Source organism: Helobdella robusta (assembly GCF_000326865.2).
Source record: "Helobdella robusta unplaced genomic scaffold HELROscaffold_10, whole genome shotgun sequence".
Classification (NCBI taxonomy): domain Eukaryota; kingdom Metazoa; phylum Annelida; class Clitellata; order Rhynchobdellida; family Glossiphoniidae; genus Helobdella; species Helobdella robusta.
Window position 1 is genome coordinate 4,933,618 of NW_008703571.1, and position 20,057 is coordinate 4,953,674.

General features: G+C 31.5%; 3 protein-coding genes across 3 annotated transcripts; 1 reads left to right on the forward strand and 2 right to left on the reverse strand.

Moving 5' to 3' along the window:
* Positions 1-8,953: 8,953 nt before the first annotated feature.
* Positions 8,954-9,361, reverse strand: HELRODRAFT_167004 (hypothetical protein; the record flags this gene model as incomplete). Its single annotated transcript, XM_009012151.1, has 1 exon — positions 8,954-9,361. The coding sequence occupies one exon, from the start codon at positions 9,359-9,361 to the stop codon at positions 8,954-8,956; it is 408 nt and encodes a 135-aa protein (XP_009010399.1).
* Positions 9,362-9,770: 409 nt separating this feature from the next.
* Positions 9,771-12,343, reverse strand: HELRODRAFT_167005 (hypothetical protein; the record flags this gene model as incomplete). Its single annotated transcript, XM_009012152.1, has 2 exons — positions 9,771-9,913; positions 12,142-12,343. The coding sequence occupies 2 exons, from the start codon at positions 12,341-12,343 to the stop codon at positions 9,771-9,773; spliced, it is 345 nt and encodes a 114-aa protein (XP_009010400.1).
* A 2,470-nt stretch (positions 12,344-14,813) lies between these two features.
* On the forward strand, positions 14,814-16,430 carry HELRODRAFT_167006 (hypothetical protein; the record flags this gene model as incomplete). Its single annotated transcript, XM_009012153.1, has 5 exons — positions 14,814-15,079; positions 15,198-15,572; positions 15,736-15,949; position 16,187; positions 16,363-16,430. 5 exons carry the CDS (start codon positions 14,814-14,816, stop codon positions 16,428-16,430), a joined length of 924 nt encoding a protein of 307 aa, XP_009010401.1.
* Between the last annotated feature and the right edge of the window lie 3,627 nt (positions 16,431-20,057).

A 20,057-nucleotide genomic window follows, 5' to 3' on the forward strand; every position in this document is an offset into this window, starting at 1 on the left:
TCAACTTGAATTATTGCATTATATATTTCTTCCCGTTCACCTTGATGTGCTCCGCTCTGAAATATGCACCACATTCGCTTGGCGTTATTTTCGTGACATCCGTTTTCTATTTTCATTTCTGTGTTTGTTTAATCTTTTCCCCTTTTATTACATTATTAAATCAAAATAATGAAAAATAAACTCATTAAAAAACGTAACCCTGACATTTTATCCTAACTTCCAAATTATGACGTTGGGTCGTAACTATGATGCTGTATTGTTACTGAGGCTTAATGGCTTTTTAATGTAGTTGATCGTTCACCACGTTCTCCAAATTTTTGTAATTAAATAAAATACTTGTGCATATTTCGTCATTTTACAGTTTGTGTGTTCGTATGCGTTTGTTTAGACGCACGTGTTCACGTGTGGGTCTTTGTTTATTTGGGCGCGTTTCTATTTCATTTAAAATTACCATTAAATTCCAGTTTGTTGTAATGCCGCATTTTTGCATGAAATATAAACGCCGATTTAACGGGAGAGGATTCTGCGTGAGAATAGGAAAGAACGAGAGACTGGAGGCCCGCTACTTTTTATTATTCACAATTATCCGACATGAAAAATTCAAATATCTCCTCCACACAACAACAACAACAACAACAAAGACCTCGACAATAACATCAACAATGATAACTACAGTGACATCAACCGTGACAACAACTACGACAACTACAGTGACATCAACAATGACATCAACAATGACATCAGCAATGACAACAACAGTGTTAACAATGAATCATAACAGCGATAAAAAGTGCAAAAATACTATGAAGAATAACAAATTCAACCACATCAACTCTCACTAACATGACAAAAGTACAAGAACACAACAAGACATCACCAAACACGTGGCCGATGATAGCATCAACAACAGCAATAACATATCATCAACTAATTTCATAAAGTTGAGCTAATGCATGTTAAATATTTAGAAAGTATCAAAAGGAGTGCAAAGAGAGAGAAAGAGAGAAAGAAAGAGAGAGAGAAAGAGAAAGAGAGATGTGATGGTTCTGCAATGCAAAGCACGTCAGCACATCGCTACTGTCTGGATGGTTGATGCAACAATCAACATACAAATATACAAACTTGTGTTCGTCGTTGTTATGTTTAACGTGTATGTTGTGTTTGTGGTTGTTTGTCGTGTTTGTTTTATTTGTTGTATCTGTTAAGTTGGTTTTGTTTGCTGTTTAGTTTATTACACAGATGTGGTATGTGTTTGATTTGGAATGGAAAAATTTTTGATGTGATGTGTATGAGTGTCTTGTGTAATACGTGATGTGTGTGTAGGTGTATGTATGTGTGTATAGATGGTGATGTGTGTGTGTGTATGTGTAGGTATGTTTGTATAGGTTTTGATGTGTGTGTGTATGTGTGTGTGTGTTGTGTGTGTGTATGTGTGTGTGTGTTGTGTGTGTGTGTGTATGTGTGTGTGTGTGTGTGTGTGTGTGTGTGTGTGTGTGTGTGTGTGTGTGTGTGTGTGTGTGTGTGTGTGTGTGTGTGTGTGTGTGTGTGTGTGTGTTGCATATCGTCGGGAAATTTTCACAAAACAACTTTAGTAGCACTAAATCAAAACCGACTTGGTTGACGTGAAATATGGTGGATCCAACAAAACAAGCACACGAGCACACTTCAACATACAAACATCAAAAAGAAAAATACAGCCCAATTTTTCACGACATTTAATCAAAAACATACTGAAATGGACAGGTTTAGTGGCATCAGCACATTCCTAGCAATATGACAACATGATAAATGACATTAAAAGAGAATTACATTAAGAAGTTGTAACACAATACAATTACACGACATCAACACAACTGTAAAACAACACAACATTTTTTTTATTTTTTATTTTACAAGTTTTATTAACCACAAAAAAAATGGCTTGGAGACCATACAAGAAAAACAGAAACAATTTAAAAAACTATCAAGCGCATATACGATTATATAATTTGTTCGTTCAACCGTTTGACACAAAAGCATAGCACACTGCACATAAATTAAACGTTCGTAAAACAAAATGATAATGAAATGAAACTAAAATTTAATCCTTGTAGTGTTATCTAAAATGTGTAAGATCATACAACAAATATATAATTCAAACTAAGGCCAATAAATAAATACTAACATATATTCATGACATGCATTCAAAAAATAACAGCAATATAATTAAAATGTTCAATCATATGATTTTGCCTAAACAAACAACAAATTGAATTCAAACTAAGTCCAAGAATAAATGTCAACATACATTCAAGACATACATTCAAAAACCAACAGCAATAAACTCAAAAACGTTTAATCATATTATATCAACATAATAAATTTGAAATAACAAAGATTATTTGGAAACGTATAATAATATTTTATTAGAAAAATCAGAAATGCTATTTAATAATTTGAACTCTGAAGGCAATCTATTCCAAATTGAAACCCCGGAGGAGAAAACCGATAACTTATAAATTACTAATCTAGGGTAAGGTTGAACATAATCATTCATTTGTCTTAAAACACGTAACTTTTTATCAAGAGCTTTAAAATGAATGGACAAATTAGGAGGCAATAAATTTTTATATAATTTAAACATAAATTTTAACAGACCAAAATTATATATTTGTTTAATTGTTGGTAAAAACTTGAGACATGGTCATACTTTTTCAAGAAAAAAAGACATCTAACAAAACTATTATAGGCCAATCTCAAAGAATTAAGATGGGTCGTGCAACTATTACCCCATAACGTTACGCCATATGTTAAATACGGATAAATTAAACTGTAATATAATTTTTTAGTGACATCAAAACTAAGCTTGAATCTCAATTTACGAATGATGCCAGTAATTTTAGAAATTTTACTTGATATGTGCATTATATGATTTAACCATGGCAAACAACACAATACAACAGCATTACAATATGACAACAAAAACACAACATCACAACATCACCACAACAACAACACAACAACAAAAACAACACAACAACGGCACAACAACTGCACAATACAAAAGCATTACAATATGACAAGAAAAACACAACATCTTAACAACAACACAACAACACCACAACAACACCACAACAACACCACCACAACACCACAACAACAGCACAACAACGGCACAACAACAGCACAATACAACATCATCTATAGAGCCAACACATTGAACTAACCGGATTGAGACAGATGCGTGAGTGTAAGGAGGCTGAAGTAGAGACATCTCGAATTGCCATCCAGTTTATTTCGGCAGACCAGGCAACAAATTCTTTTAATAATCATCACCATGATTCTAGTCACCACCAACATAATCTTAACCATCAACATCGCAATCGTCATCTTCAGGGTCGAAGCACTGACAAACAACGGAATTAATATCCAGCAGATAGAATCCAACAATATAAACTAATCTAAAATCTGAATGTGCAACATTAAAAAGTTAGGCTCTATGATTATTATCACGATCGTAATAACATTATCATGTTATTATATTACAGTACAACATCATGTTGTTGGAACAAAAACGTTCATCCAAAATTGTATCACTAAATGCGGACACCATCACATCATGTCTTTTGAAATTCTCCCAGTTACACCAATGACCGGATGAACAAGTTGGACTGGCAGTGTTAATGTTATTTTTGTTAGTGTTGTTTGTTGTTGTTGTTGTTGATGATGATTTTATTGTTTTTTTACGATATTGTTAACGATAATGATGTTGTTCTCTTCATTGATTACTTCAATGTCGTTTTTGATGTTCTTGTTTTTATAAAAAATGCTGTTGTTGTTTTTACATTTGTTGTTGGATTTGTTGTTGTTGTTTGGTTGCTTATGTTGTTAAAATTATTGTTGTTGTTGTTGTTTTTGTCAATGTTCATTGTTTTGATGATGTTGTTGTGCGCGATGATGATAACGATAATGATGTCGTTACGAATTATATAGGTGTAAATGATGGTGGTGCTGTGGATGGTGGTGTTGATTTGAGACTGATGATGGTGATGTTGTGTATGGTGATGTTGATTCGTGACTGATGATGTTGGTATAGACAGAATAAAAATGTCGCAGTCAATTATGACCACAATTTCATTGTTGACTTGATAGTATTGTTGTTGAAGTTGACGTTGTTGTTGTAGTTGTAGTTGTTGTTGTTGTTGTAGTAGTAGTAGTAGTTGTTGTTGTTGTTTCTGTTGTTGTTGTTGTTGTTGTTGTTGTTGTTGTTGTTGTTGTTGTTGTTGTTGTTGTTGTTGTTGTTCTTGATGATGCTGTATCTATCTGACGTACATCAATTTTTGATGATGATAATGATGATGGTGTTGATGTTGATGATGATGATGATTATTTTAACGGTAATGATGATAGTAGTGATGTTTTTTTATTTTTATAGCGTAATCAATACTGATGAAACATTTACACCGCTGTTTAAGATATTTACAATTGCTTTCGATCCAGAAGCTGCTACAACGAGATTTAACATCATACTAAAAACTACAACCGTCCTTTCTCGATAAACATTTTACATTCACGCCAACTATTTGAAATTACTGATATTTACATTAAGCCTTAATACTTATGCTAACAAAAATACGAAAGAATGTTTAAGAATATATAAAAACACTTAACAGCCATTAAGAATGTTTAAGAATATATACGAAAATGTAGCATAAAGCAGGCCAACACATTGATATTGGACTCGCACACTCTGCCATCTACTGTCATCTGGGTTGCAATTGGCAGGAAGGATTGCATGTTGTGCTTCTTCCCAAATATCATGTTCATCTTGTTTGGCACCATGCAAGAAATTTGTGAATGTTGAAACAATTAAGATCGCAAGCAGACAATAATAAACTAATAGAATAATATTCTTTAAAAACATAAAAATGTAATAACATTAAATATTTTCAAACAACACGAAGTTTCAAAAATAAAACTTGAATATTGAATTAGGAATTTTTCGTATTATACGTGATTTTAGATGTTAAATATAAAGAAATTATTTTTTTAATTATCTTCAACGTACATTATAAAATCGTAAAATTAACTTTTATAGGTTATGAAATATGAGAAGCAAAAACAAAAAAATTAGTGTCCCGTTAAAATAAGATCATTTGAAATTCTTCAGACGGATGCTAGGCTACTTCACGCTTATAACGCACATCTTCGCTGCAGCAACCGACCACTGCTATATATATATATATATGTACAGTACATATACATATATATATATATACATATGTGTATAAGGCCATTACGTATACAATTTTCATTAAGTTCTATCGCTATAATGTTATTTATTAATTTAAATTATAATTTCTCTACTTCTCTAATGATATATTGTAATTTATTATTTAGTTTATTAATTAAATTAACAAAATGTTTTACAATATTCACGTTATTGCTATTAATTTAAAAATAACATATTAAAATTAAAATAAATTAATGAAATATTTAAACATAAACTAATAAAATTAAAATAGTCTGTCAAATTTTAGTTAAACAAAGTGTTTTTTTAGTTTTTTTTGTTTCTATAGTCACAATATTTTTAACTGTATTTCAAGTTATAGCACTGACGAAAGGCTGTATAAAGCCGACCCTGGCGGCATGCTCTTAATGAAAAGAGTACTTTTTCGCTATGTAAAAAATGATTATTGGAAAAATCTCGTTGCTTCATGCAATAATTGACATAGACTTCTTTGATCTAATATTAACAAATCACTTTAAAGCTTCAGACTTTTCTCGATTTTTCAACAAAAAAATTGCATCGGTTCGTAATGCGACATGCAGCCCTTTTGGACCATTTCTTACCCCTTGCAATTTACATAAAATTTTATCATTTTCTAGCTTTTCAACTTGTTTTAGTGATTATATTAAAAATTTATACTTGACGCACTTACTAAATCATGCTCCCTTGATTGTTCACCTACACAGATTATTAAGAAGTTTTTGCCATTTTTCACCTTTTTTATCAACCTGTGCCTTCTTTCCGACTCTTATTCATTAGCTTTCAAAACGCTGTGGTAAAACTTATTCTGAAAAAAAGTACATTGAACAAATATGAACTTTTAAGTTATCGGCCAGTGTCAAATGTTGCATTTTTGCCTAAAGTTGTTGATCGCAATTTTTTAGAAACACACATAAACACTAATAATCTTTTTTCAATTTACCAATTTAGTTCTCTTCAATTGAGACGACTTTATTGGATGTTTATTCTAATTTGTATTCCTCCACAGATGTTCAGAATGGTTCGTTGCTTGCACTGCCTTTAATTGTGTCGATCACTCATTAATTTTCTGTTCAGCTAACAATCTGCCGATCCTCATAATCTCACCCGTCTGACAGCTCTATGTAGAACCCTGTTGTCTTTCTGTATGCATGTGTTGTATATAATATATCAACGCATCGAAACCACTTAATCACAATTTGACATTACATGCTTGTTTGTTTTGAAAGTACTGCAAAGTTAACTCAGAGAATTATAAATTTAGTCGACAAATTGATTTCAAAATTTCTATTCAAGCCAAATTACTAACTTCAGTTGTTTTATGAGTTTGTTTAGAAAAAAATAATTTATTTTGTTTGTTAATTGAGGGAACGTTTGGCTACTTTTTAGCTATTTAATTAAAACACGACAAGGGTCGGATTAACCAATAAGACAAACTGAGACAACTATCTAGGACCCGTTATTTTGAGCAGCCGAATACCAAATTTGTCGCAACATTATATTTTTATCTATTTGAATATTATTGAGTATATATTTTATATATATATATATAATTATATATATATATATATATATATATATATATATATATATATATATTGACGCTATAGTTAGCGGTTTTTAATACGTCTTTATATTAGTGCGTTTTATTAGCGCAATATAAAATAATTTTTTGTATCTTTCACTAAGAAAATAAAAAAGAACAATTTAATTGTTGAAAAATATTTAATATTTTAATTTTATTTTTCATATTACACTAATTAAATTAATTTTTTTACAACCAAAAAATATTTTTACAAAATTGTCGAAATTTTCACAAATGTGTTTTTCCATAGTCCTAATATTCTAGTGAAGTTGTTTAACGCGTCACTGAATTCCTGTTGCCTACCGAATATGGCAGTCACCCGGGACAGCAAGGCCCGTTGACTTCCCATCTACCTACCAAAAATGTTTGTAATAACCACATAAGTATTTTAAAGTAAGAAACAGTATTTAAATAGTACTTTAATAGTAATAATTACTAATAAATACAACACTTCTTCATAAAACAATTAGCTTACCTGTTCCGAAAATAGTTAAACTGCATTATTAAATGGAAATAAATTATGATTAAAACATTGAGAGTGATGTTGTAGATGTCCCGACGTGCTTCGTAACGGGAATTCTCAGATATCAATAGCTCTTTTAATCCGCATGACCTAGATAGGTACCAAGAATTTCAACTTCCTGATCAACATCGATGACGTCCTGGTTCGAATTATATTCAACACCTCATTAACAAAATATTGTTTGCTATTTTTTTTAATCTGTTCTCATTATAGCGATATATCGAAAACATATTTTTAGATTCTTGTTCCATTCACCACCTTTAAAGTGGCAAAACAAACTACTAACATTTATTTACTTTATGTGAAAAAATTAGATAATACATCAACAGCATGTTTATTTTTGAACAAAAAAATTCTTCATATAAATGAACCTTCAAACACGTTCACATCCCTTCATTCAATATATCAGATTTCCGATTGTGACTCCGTGCCTTCGTGTTTTAAAATTTCATCGTATTCAATTTCAGCAGCTCATTTTCTTTTGTTGTCTGTTTAACAAATTGTTGTTTTTGCCGTTAAACAATATTTTATAATAATTTCAGTTTTTTTTTTAAATTTAGTTTTTAAAGGACGACAGAAGGTGAAGATGTACGTTTTGGGTCCGCTGGGAGCAGATGATCTGTGTTGTTGAGAAATCTAAATAATGCACACCTCAAAGTTATGCCGTCAATCATCTTGGAAAAAAGTTTGCTATTCTTGCGCTAGATTATGATAACGATGACGAAGATAACAACTAATTCTCTCGCAGCTCAAATTATTGACCGATGTCACACCGTATAGAAAGAAGATGGTGTTTCGTGTTTTGATCAAATCTGTGAAAATGATTTTTTGGGAAAAAAACTCTTAAAATTGCCAAAAAAGTTATTTAAAAAAACATTTTTATCGCTCAAAAATAAAATAAAATGTTGTAAAGTCTAGGCATTCAATAGAAAATTGTATGATCTTTCGAAGAATATGTGGCTAAAATGATGTTACAGTTCAAATATGATTCACTGATTTGATGAATGAATGAATGAACGATTGAAGAATGAAAGGAGGGAATGAACGAATGAATTTATAGAAATCATGGATAAATATAGCTATAACTGCATACTTTTTTCTAAACGAATTAAAAAATGTTTATTTGTTTGTTTGATATTAATGTGTACGCATAGGAACAGAAATTTATTCTTATTATTACTTTTAATAAATCCTTTGTTGCTAGAGATACTTTTATTACTGTCACAGAGTTGTTGTGATTCGAATATTTTCACAATCATCTGTTAAATTCTGTTATGACATTTTGAAAATTAATCATCTTTAATCATCATGTACCATTAATCATGCACCAAATAGTGAATTTGGACGAAGGCCGAATAGTAGATCCACTATTCGGCCGCAGCCGAAAGTCGAATACCAAAAAACGCCCAATCAAAAACATATATTTTCGAATAAAAAACAAGCTGATGAAAAAACTGTAGGCGTTTTACTAATATTTTAACGAAATAAAATTCAATTTTTTGTTCAAATACAGATGTTTTAGCAGCTATGAATTATGATGACCAAAATAAATTTTCCGCTAATAATAATCAATATTTGTTTTTCTGAATTATCCAGCCTAATAATTACTGAAGCCGAATGTCGAATTATCTTTGTTCTTGCTCAGGACAACTTTTATTTCATTGGACTCTTCTGGTGGCTGCCTCTCTTCAATTTTGTTTACATTCATCAGATTCAAATTTATTTTAAAAGGTTCTTTTTCTTGGAATTGCTCTGGTTTGGTTTGTTTAAACGTTGATAATAACTCTGCTTTTAGAGCGTCGTAATCTGTTCCTCTTTGCACTTTTAACGACAAACTTGAGACTATATCCAACGGCTGGGAAATTATTACGTAATAAAATCTTGTTGTTTTACATATCACGTTTTGCAATTGAAATTGCATTTCGGAATTCTCGAACCAATCTGTTGACGCTGTTTTCTTGAAAAGAGGTAATATGGCGATTGGATGATCATTTGGTTGGAACATTTTGTTTTCGTTTTGATCTAACCACGTGAATCTTTGTATTTCTTTTTACGTCGGATTTTTGTTCAAAATCACGTGGGATTTTCGTTCAAATCACGTCGGATTTGCGTTCAGATCACGTCGGGGTCACCAATTTGTTAGCAGTGGCGGATCCATAAAGGGGCGATGGGGGCGATCACCCCCCCTACTGAAAAAAAAGAAAAATTTCTAGTTTATTTTTGTCAACTCTTTATTACTGTTTATAAGAAAGCATGCAATGTCATCAAAAACTTTCAACTTTTAATGTCATAAAATAATAAATGTAATGATTTGGATCAAACATAGTCAATATATACATATGAGTACATACATAAATATAAAAAAATTATTTTCCTTTTTTTAATCATATAAGTGTTTTAAAAAATGGGTTTATTTATTTTATTAGACTAGCGAGTGATTTGACTCCTCCTCCGTCCTTGTTCATTCTAAAGCATTTGCTCTGCCACAATTCAACTTCCGATATAAATTCAAGTTGGGTACTAAGTCCAAAAATGGTTCCATAGAAATTACTGATTGCTGAAATAGATTCGACAACAGCTTTATGATTTAGTTTAATAATATTTTCTGGCATCAAAGAATAGATTTGGAGACACTGCAAATTTTTTTTAGAAAAACGAGTATTCATATCCAATATCAGTGCATCAAGAAGAAGGATGTAAACTGATCGCTTGTAATATTCTTCCAATGAATCAGAAGGTACATTTTCACGGCATGTTTGTCGATGCACAAATCTTTTGTAGGTAAAAGCGCCATCTTTTTTAATTATTTTTTTCTGCTGCTCTAAAAATTTTCAAAAACATTTCTTCGCAGTTTTCTCTCTTTTTTGTAAAACATTTAACAGGTCTTTAATGCAATTTTCTGCATCATGTAAATTTAATCTTTTTTTTTTGAAACAATTCACTGAGGCCCTTTGTTGCCCTAAAAATTTCCAAAAACATTTCTTCGCAGTTTTCTCTCTTTTTTGTAAAACATTTAACAGGTCTTTAATGCAATTATCTGCATCATGTAAATTTAATCTTTTTTTTTGAAACAATTCACTGAGGCCCTTTGTTGCCCTAAAAATTTCCAAAAACATTTCTTCGCAGTTTTCTCTCTTTTTTGTAAAACATTTAACAGGTCTTTAATGCAATTTTCTGCATCATGTAAATTTAATCTTTTTTTTTTGAAACAATTCACTGAGGCCCTTTGTTGCCCTAAAAATTTCCAAAAACATTTCTTCGCAGTTTTCTCTCTTTTTTGTAAAACATTTAACAGGTCTTTAATGCAATTTTCTGCATCATGTAAATTTAATCTTTTTTTTTTGAAACAATTCACTGAGGCCCTTTGTTAGAGAGAATACATACAATAAAATCACTTTCTCTAATTGCTGTTAATAAAGTTGTTGCTTTTGATGAAGTTGTTCTGTCATTCCATTTAGATATATTCTTTAGCGCATCAATTATTTGTGGAAGTTCAATACTAAACATCAGCAATGCATCATGTCTCTCAACCCATCGTGTTTCGCAGAGTGAAACCAGTTGTGAATTTATCATGTTCTTTATTATAAAATTTCGTTTTGCAGAAGCATTGAAAAAAGCAACTACTTCACTAATAACACCCAAACAATTTCTTATTGCTTGTACATTCGAACTTTTTGATAAATTTAAAGCATGGTTATAACAAGGACACCAGACTGCATTCACTGCAACCTTTTGAATTTCATCTACTGCTCCTTTTTGTAACAAAGACATAACACTTCAACCATCTGTTCCCACACCAACACAGTTTTCTAGAGAAAGGTGGAACTTGTTTGCAAACATGTTTATAACCGATTGACCAATAATTTTGCCGTCAAGAATAGGTTCAGTGTCAATTGACGCAGTAATATCAGATTGATAATTGTTGTCATGTAGATCAACAAATCCTGCAAAATCTTCTCGAACTGATACATCAGGCAGCAAGTAACGTAATATTATGGTCATTTGCGACTTATGTGATGCATCGGTTGTTTCGTCAATCATAATAGCATGATACTTTTGATTCTCTAACGCGACTCAAAATTTGTTCACATATTTCCTCCCCACAGCATTTAATTAACGCATTTTGTGTGGTTTTGCTAATATAGGTTGCTGATGCTCTTGCCGTTTTTAAATGATTTTCTAAATTTGAATCTCCACCGCTTACTCTAAATTTTAGCAATTCTCGGAAATTACCTTCATTTTTAATCACATCAGAATCTTCATCATCTTTGTCTAATATACTGCCATCATCTCTGTGTCCTCTGAATGGAATATTCTGCCTTCCTAAAAATATAATTGTTTCCACAATAGGTATCAATCTCTGACGATTCTCTAAAACCTGCTGAAGCCGTTGAGCATTTACTCTGTTTACAATATTTATTGCTGGTTCATTATAGTTTTTTAAAAAACACCTCCCTGCTTCAACAGCTTTCTTGTGGTATGTTGCTTTGTCATGCATTGTTAAACCTCCATCTTTGCCAAACAGTTTAGCAAACATTTGTAATGGTTGTTTAATAAGCTTCTGAAGTTCCATTTGTTTGTGAGAGGGATCCTGCAGTCAGGTGGTATGAAAATAATGAGCAATATTTGCAGTACAGTCCTTTTTTATTATCTGAATAAACTAGCCATTCATATTTTTCCAGATGAGAATGATTAAGATATCGCTTTTCTTGTTTATTTTTGTTTTTGTAAAATGAATGTGGCATTTGTAGTCAGCTGGTGGCTTCCATGGCGATTCTAACAGACTTTTTTTTGTCAAATCATCCATAAATGTTCCAACAAATTTTCCAATATCATTGATAAACCCAGCATTTAAAATCTTACTAGAAAATGCCTTAGCAATTTCAGCTGTTCCAGTCTCAGTTGAAATCTGTTCATTTTCAGAAAAAAGACTATCATGAGCTATGACTACTGAATTGACATTCATATTCCGGCTGTTGCTGTCCATATTATTACTTGTTTCTGTTATCTCATGTTCAACATGTTCAGTAGAAATACTATTACTTGTTGAAGCTTCTGCTGATGTGGTTGGAAGTGGAAGTTCAGTTGTTCCACCAACTTCAGTAGTGACAGTAGAATTAGTTGTAGATGCTTCAACAGACTTTTTTCTCTTCAACGTCACAAAAAATGAATCCAAAGTACTCTGTGGTTGTAAAAAATTTGTAAAAAAATAAAAAATCTCTTCATTTTCTTCAGATGATAATGGTTTGTTGTAATTGTTCCTAATATTTTATAATATTATAAAATATATGATTATAATTTTAAATATGATATGATTATAAAATTTATAATTAATGAATGTTTTGATTTAAAAGTAACTTGTATTTACTACTTTGTCGTTTTTAAGTAACACAACACAATACACAATCATGGCGCTTGAAAACGAAAGTTAGACTGTTTAAAAGTGAATAGTGATATAAAATTAAAAAATTAAAAAGTGCATATTTTAAAGGATTACTTAACACTACAATAATGGGATCCGTAGTAAATAATATGATTACTACATCACTCTTTTTAATAGAACAGAGTAGATTTAAGTTTACTGACATGATACGGGGGTGCGTGCTACCGCGTGCGTGCACACTTGTACCGATACTGATACGATCGCGACGTATATGCCGTAATGTCTTAGTCACATAGATTGTTATTTAAAGGGCAAATTGAAAAATAATTTAAACGTTTTTTTTATTTGTGGGCTTGCCCGCCTTGCAGGCAGTTGTGGGTTGTCATGATGGATAAAAATCGCCCTCCCCCTTACTAGATGACCTGGATCCGCCCCTGTTTGTTAGTACGAACTTATGCTACTAACAAGACACCTTGTTGTGAGTTAAAATAAATAAAACAAACACAATTCAGGCGTAATAAAATATTATCTTTATTCTCAGGTGAATCTCGAACCGTTTCGTTTACAAGCTCTCAGGAAAAAAAGGGAAGAAGTCGAGAAAGAAGCAAAGACATAAAAATTAACATAGATTAGGTAAAATTGAAAATTGCAATAATCTTTAATAATAATTAATACATAAGATAGTTAATAAATGAATGTTTGATCCCTACACGGTCACTCTCTTCTTTCCCATTATTATTGGAGTAAGTAATAAGGCGTCGAGTTGTTAAAGATGTAATCATTCATTGTTGGATGTTTATTTGTGGTTTATTGTTGATGTCTATTAGAAGAGCTTCTGCAATTTTTAATTTGTATAGTGTTGTGTTAGCACTTTGATTAATTATTCATGTGCTGCCGTCAAGAATTTGATTTGGTGGGTTATTGAAGTAAATATATATATATATATATATATATATATATATATATATATATATATAATTTGATTTGGTGGGTTATTGAAGTAAATATTATATATATATATATATATATATATATATATATATATATGCGTGTGTGTGTGTTTGTGTGTGTGTATGTGCGTGCGTGTGTGTGTGTGCGTGTGTGTGTGTGTGTGTGTGTGTGTGTGTGTGTGTGTGTGTGTGTGTGTGTGTGTGTGCGTGTACATATGCTAGAAGACCGAATTCTTGACAATATATAATAAATTTCACCGATTTATTAGTGTTTATCAACTTATGTTCAAACTTTTCAATTTGTCTTAGTAAATTTTTATCAACAAATTGAGTCTGTTTAAAATTGAAGCTTTATTTTTATTAACAAACATTTCATCAAAATTATTGCAGATAGATCTATTTCGACGTTAAACTGTTATCGTCAGTGCATTATTTATTAATAATAATAATTAGTATTATTATAATTTAATATTATTAAAAATATATACAAATAAATTCAAAAAAGAAACATGATATTCCAATGAAAATTTTTAACAACGAAAATTTTGTTGATAAAAATTTACTAAGACAAATTGAAAAATTCGAGTATAAGTTGATAAACACTAATAAATCGATGAAATTTATCACATGTATGTATATATTTATATATATATATATATATACATATATATATATATATATATCATATGGTTGCGTGGCTATTGTATTGTATTGTTTTCGCTTTGCTAAAGATTCTCGATTTTCAAAGTTTTAGTGTTGATTTTGTTTCTGAAAATTGGATATATTATTGCAATTAAATTCTAGATACTGTTTCAATTTAATTCAATACATAAATTTGCGTTTTTTGGCATTTGAATCAAAATTTCATAAAGTTTATTTAGTCACGTGATAATTGCAGGTACATTGATTTGAAAATACAGTTTTGTTCCACCTGTTTATTTGTTTATTATGAATACACGTCAAAATCCAAGTAAGACGTTGTACTTACGTTGAAACAGCTTCAATGTTTTCAATGTGAGTGCACGGCTAATGTTGATTCAACGTCTGGCGAGGTTTATTCAGTTGTACGTTTAAACGGTAACATTAAATGGTTCTGTGATAAATGTGTAAAAAACGTTTGTGACATGAAACTGTTGTCTAAATCTATTGATGACATAAAGTTTACGTTTAGTGAAAGGTTGGACAAACTCAACGATGTTAATACTTCAATTAAGACCAAATTGGAAGAAACTGATTTGGAGCTGTTGAAGAAATCGATTGATGAAATCGGTAAATCACTTGATGAAAAAGTTAATGCTATCAGGGCTAACCACGTTGCTATAAGATCGCAGTTGGACTCTATTGAATGCACATCGGGAAAAAAGTTAAATCAAAAGATCAGCGGCCTCAAGTCTGAAATGATGAGATCATGATGAGAGCACTGAAGTGAAACAGAGTGCTAAGATCATTAATTAAGATCTTAAAAATGTCCAAAAAACACTAAATGATGTTGCCGATGCAAAAGAAAGAGAAGCTAATGCGATGCTGTTCAGGCTGGGAGAAGGCCTTGATGACAACGATAGGGTCATAAAAATGATTTCAAAATTGACTGATGACACTGCCAACGAAAAAAATATACTGAAAGTTTTTAGGTTGGAAAAGAGAGATGAAGGAGTTGTCAGGCCAATCCTCATCAAGTTTGATGGTGTAAAAAGCAAGGAATATTTTTTTACCAATTTCTACAAACTCAGATCTTTGAACGACGATTTTGCACACGTCAAATTGAGTCATGATTTGACTGTTGATCAGCGCAAGGAGCTGAAAAAAATTTTGGATGATGCAAAGGCGAGAGAAACCAACTGTGAAAAGGGTTTTTTATACAGAGTGCGAGGGGAGGTAGGAAGGTGGAAAATAGTGAAATTTTTGGCAAAAAAGAGACAAATTAATAAACGGTAGAGTGGGTTCGTGCTATGATTTGTTTGGATTAGTTAAAAATAAATTTCATCACCTAGCAAATAAAGGATCTAATGCTAAATACAATGTTACGATTAGACTGTTAAATGTCAGGTCAGTTTCAAAGAGAGTAGATGATGTTCATGGGTTACTTTGTGATGGATTAGATATACTGGTTTTAACGGAAACATGGCACGGGTTGGCTGGGAATATTTCTATCAATCTAGCCATGCCTGCTGGATATCAATTTGTTGATTTTGTTAGGCAGCATGATCCAGGTCACGGTGGTTTGATAGTTTACTTTCGTAAAGAATTCAAGTACAAAAAAGTAATTCTTCCACAACTTACTACACTTGAAGCAGTTGCTGTCAGATTTTGGGTCAACGGAAGCACATTCATTTTGATTGCTATATATCAACCTGGCTCAGCACAATTGTCTGTTTCATTTTATCAAGAACTGGTTTTGGTTTTAGAGCAGATTACAGTCCTGAGTTCTAACGTTCTGCTCATGAGAGATTTTAATGTACATCACAAAAGAACTAATGATCCATATTTTATCCGATAGGGTGAGGTACTTGAAACCTTCTAGTTAGTCAACCACATTAACGAACCAACACATGCGTTAGGTGGTAGTGCGATTTGGTAATCAGTTCTTGTGACTTTCCTGTTACCAACATAAAAATATTTCCAAGCGGTGTGATGTTTGATCACAGTTTAATAACAGTTGAAACATTGATTCAGACATTTCGGAAAATAACTGTGAGACATGTCAGGTCATAGAAAAGTTTGGACAGAAATCAACTGGCTAGGGATGTTTTGGATTCTCCAGTCTCTAGGCCCTGCCAAAGTAACGATGTCGAGATTGAACTAAAAAAGTTTAACGATGAGTTAAAAAATATTGTCGACAAACTTGTGCCTTGGCGTTTGATTTATGACAGAGGAGAGGGTATGTCACCTTGGTTTGATGATGATTGTCGACGGGCTAAACTAACTTGCAGGCGGATGGAAAGGTCACACAGAAATCACTCGACGACTGATCATCGAAACGACTGGTTGGTTTCGTTGTCAGAAAAAAATAAACTTTATTCTAAAAAACGTTCAAGTTACTGGAAAAATTTGGTTAAAGCTAACAACAACTCTGAAAATCACTGGCAGATCCTGAACAGAGTTTTGTGTAGAAACAACAAAAGTAATAAATCTGATGATAATATCAACCTCAAAGCTCAATTCACGCAATTCTTCACAGACAAGATCAACAAGATTTTAATGTCTACCAACGTTTTGGTTCCGTCAGCACATCACAGTCATGTTACAAATCTTGTTTCATTGTCAGATTTTTCAGAAATAACAGAAACCGAACTTAAAGGCATCTTAATGAATTTTTTTTATCCTTTTACTTTTTCTCCTTCAAAAACAAATTCTCCTTCAAAAACAAGTTCACTAGATATTATTTCGACGCATATTTTTAAGAAATATATACACTGGTTTATCTGCTTTTTTACAAGTTTTTTCAATCTCTGCCTGAAGTCGGGTGAATTTCCTGCTGGGTTCAAACATGCTACAGTTGTCCCGATTTAAAAAAAAAGCCAATTGGGATGTTAACGATGTTGCTAGCTACAGACCGATATCAAACTTTCTGTTTATCTCAAAGATCATGGAACACGTTGTTCTCAAGTATATGCTAAATTATCTAACAGAAAACAATTTAATGTCTCTCAATCATTCAGGATATAGGAAGTTTCATTCAACTGAAACTGCCTTATTGAATGTCTTATCAAGTTTATTCGCCGCTGCAGAGCTCAGAGAGTATCGTTACTATCGTTTTTGGATATGTCGGCAGCGTTTGAATGTGTCAACCATGATGTTCTTTTGGCAAAGCTGCGTTAAAATTACGGGGTAATGAATAATGTATATAAATGATTTGAATCATACTTATCAAATCAGACACAACAGGTTTCATTTAATGACTTAGTATCAGAGGTTTCCATCATAACGTCAAGGCTCAGTTTTGGGACCCGTTCTTTTTTTTCTGTACACGTCGGAAATTACCAAAATAATCAGTTCCTACGGATATCTCTGCCATGCATTTGCGGATGATATTCAGATGCTGGTTACTAGTTTTCCTTGTTTGTTCATTCAAAACTGAATTTGAGGGATTTATCGGATGTTTATCAGAGGTAGGCCGTTAGATGTCATCAAACTCGTTAAAACTAAATGAATGCAAAACTCAATTACTTCCGGTTGGAACGCGGCAGCAATTGCTGAAAATTGATTTTAGTTCTGTTAAAATAGGAGATGTTGATATATCATTAGCTGATACTGCTTCCAACCTGGGTGTTTTGCTTGACAACAAGTTATCAATGAAAGATCACATTAAAAAGATTTGTCTTATCCACCTTAGAAGCATGTATAAAATTAAACATTTGTTGAATAGACCTACTTTGGAAACGTTGGTCCACGCCTTCATCACATCTCATTTGGACTACTGCAACAGTTTGTTCTACAAATTGCCGGAATCATCAGTTGCCGTCCTTCAGTCGGTGCAGAACAGAGCTGCAAAACTCGTTACTGGTGGTTTGAAGTATGATCACGTGACACCGATTTTGAAAGAACTAAACTGGTTGACAATAAACAAAAGGATAGTCTTTAAAATTGCAGTTCTCATGTTCAAGTCTATAAACGACATGTCACCTGAATACATGAAAAATAAATTTACTAAAAAACAAACAGCATCATCTTCCCATCTCAGGTCGGATGATTTGAATCTGCTTAGAGTGCCTGTCACGCGTTTGCAAATTGGTTCTAGGGACATTGCAGTGGCTGGTCCCTCTGTTTGGAATAACCTTCCACCTATGTTAAGAAGATTGGGAATTTCACTGGATTTATTTAAAAAAGAACTAAAGACTTTATTTTCTGTGAAATTGTTACCTTGATTATCGTTTCATGAACAGTCACATATAACATTTTGTTTTGTTTTTGAGAGAACGCTTATGAAATTGTTTAATTGGCATTTAATAAATTTTTCTCAATAATATATATATATATATATATATATATAGCGTTGGATAGATTTTATTACATTTCTCAATATTTATAACCAAATTTTTGTTGTCATTAGGTATTTATTTTATTAACGTTAGAATAATGTACAGTTTTCCAATTCATTCTCGAGTGTATAAGACCTATTTCGATTTTTCAATAATCTTCAGCACTTGTTGCAGTTTAGATAGGGTGTTTGTATATATATACGTATTTATTTATATATATATATACATATATATATTATTTTACACAATATATATATATATATATATATAAAAATTTTTGGCAGGAGTATTGTTACTGCTGACATGTTGGATGTGCCCACTTGACTGATGAGTTACAAAAGGCAGTCCATATAAATCAAACATCAAATTTGTTGCCTGAATTGCCCAACTAGCGCAAAATTTCAGAATAAAACTAATTTATAATTTTTCGTAAAACATTCAGCACCGTAAAAATAGTGCATTCTTCTTACAAACACAAAATTTTATCGTCACTACAGTTTTCCTTCGTTATAACTGTCATTAATATTGAAGAAAGACTTTTTTATGCTACCGACGCCATCTTTATCAGCATGCATCATCAACAATTTCGGAACTAATGTTATGAATGCAATGCAAAATTGCTCTTCCTAAAATTAATTACCTCATCGTACACGGCATCACAATCTACAACATCATCAGTCTTTATTTCATTTTTTGCAATAAATTTTGTTTTGAAAAAATGAATAACAACAACCCTAGCAAGATTCTTAGTAATATAAATGACAGCATTTGCGAGATAAAATATTATTGAAACAATTAAAACAATTAAATTGAAACAAGTGCTGATTGTACTTTTATAAAATTATCACTAAAAACTCGCTTAAAACAAATATCGTCAAGCCTTAAAAACCTTTAAATTAAAAATAGAAATTTCTGGTTAGATGTAAAATAATGAGTTAGTTTTTGACTTAAAAAAATATTTTCTCACAGATCTATAATGATAGAAAATATTATTCGAAATCTAAAAAAATAAAAAAAATAATTTAAACAGAAATTGCAAGACCTCTTAATAACAACAAAAATACAACTTGCTAAGATATTCCAAGACAACCTATAGATTTTTTATATTGACTGTTTCATAATATCTGCTTTTATTTCGTTCATTTTCATGCTACTGCCCATGAATTTGAGTAGAAAAAGCCTAACAATGCAGTATAATAAACAGTAAGCTTATGTTATGCGTCATTACAATTAGTCAAGATAGCAGTAAAAACAAGTATGTTTGTTTTGTTTGTTTATGATGTTGTGAAATATTAAATTTACATTTATTAAAATATAAATTTTACGACAAAACTTAGTTTTTGTATTTAAAGAATGGATTCAAAAACTTCAAAGCTAACAGAACTTACA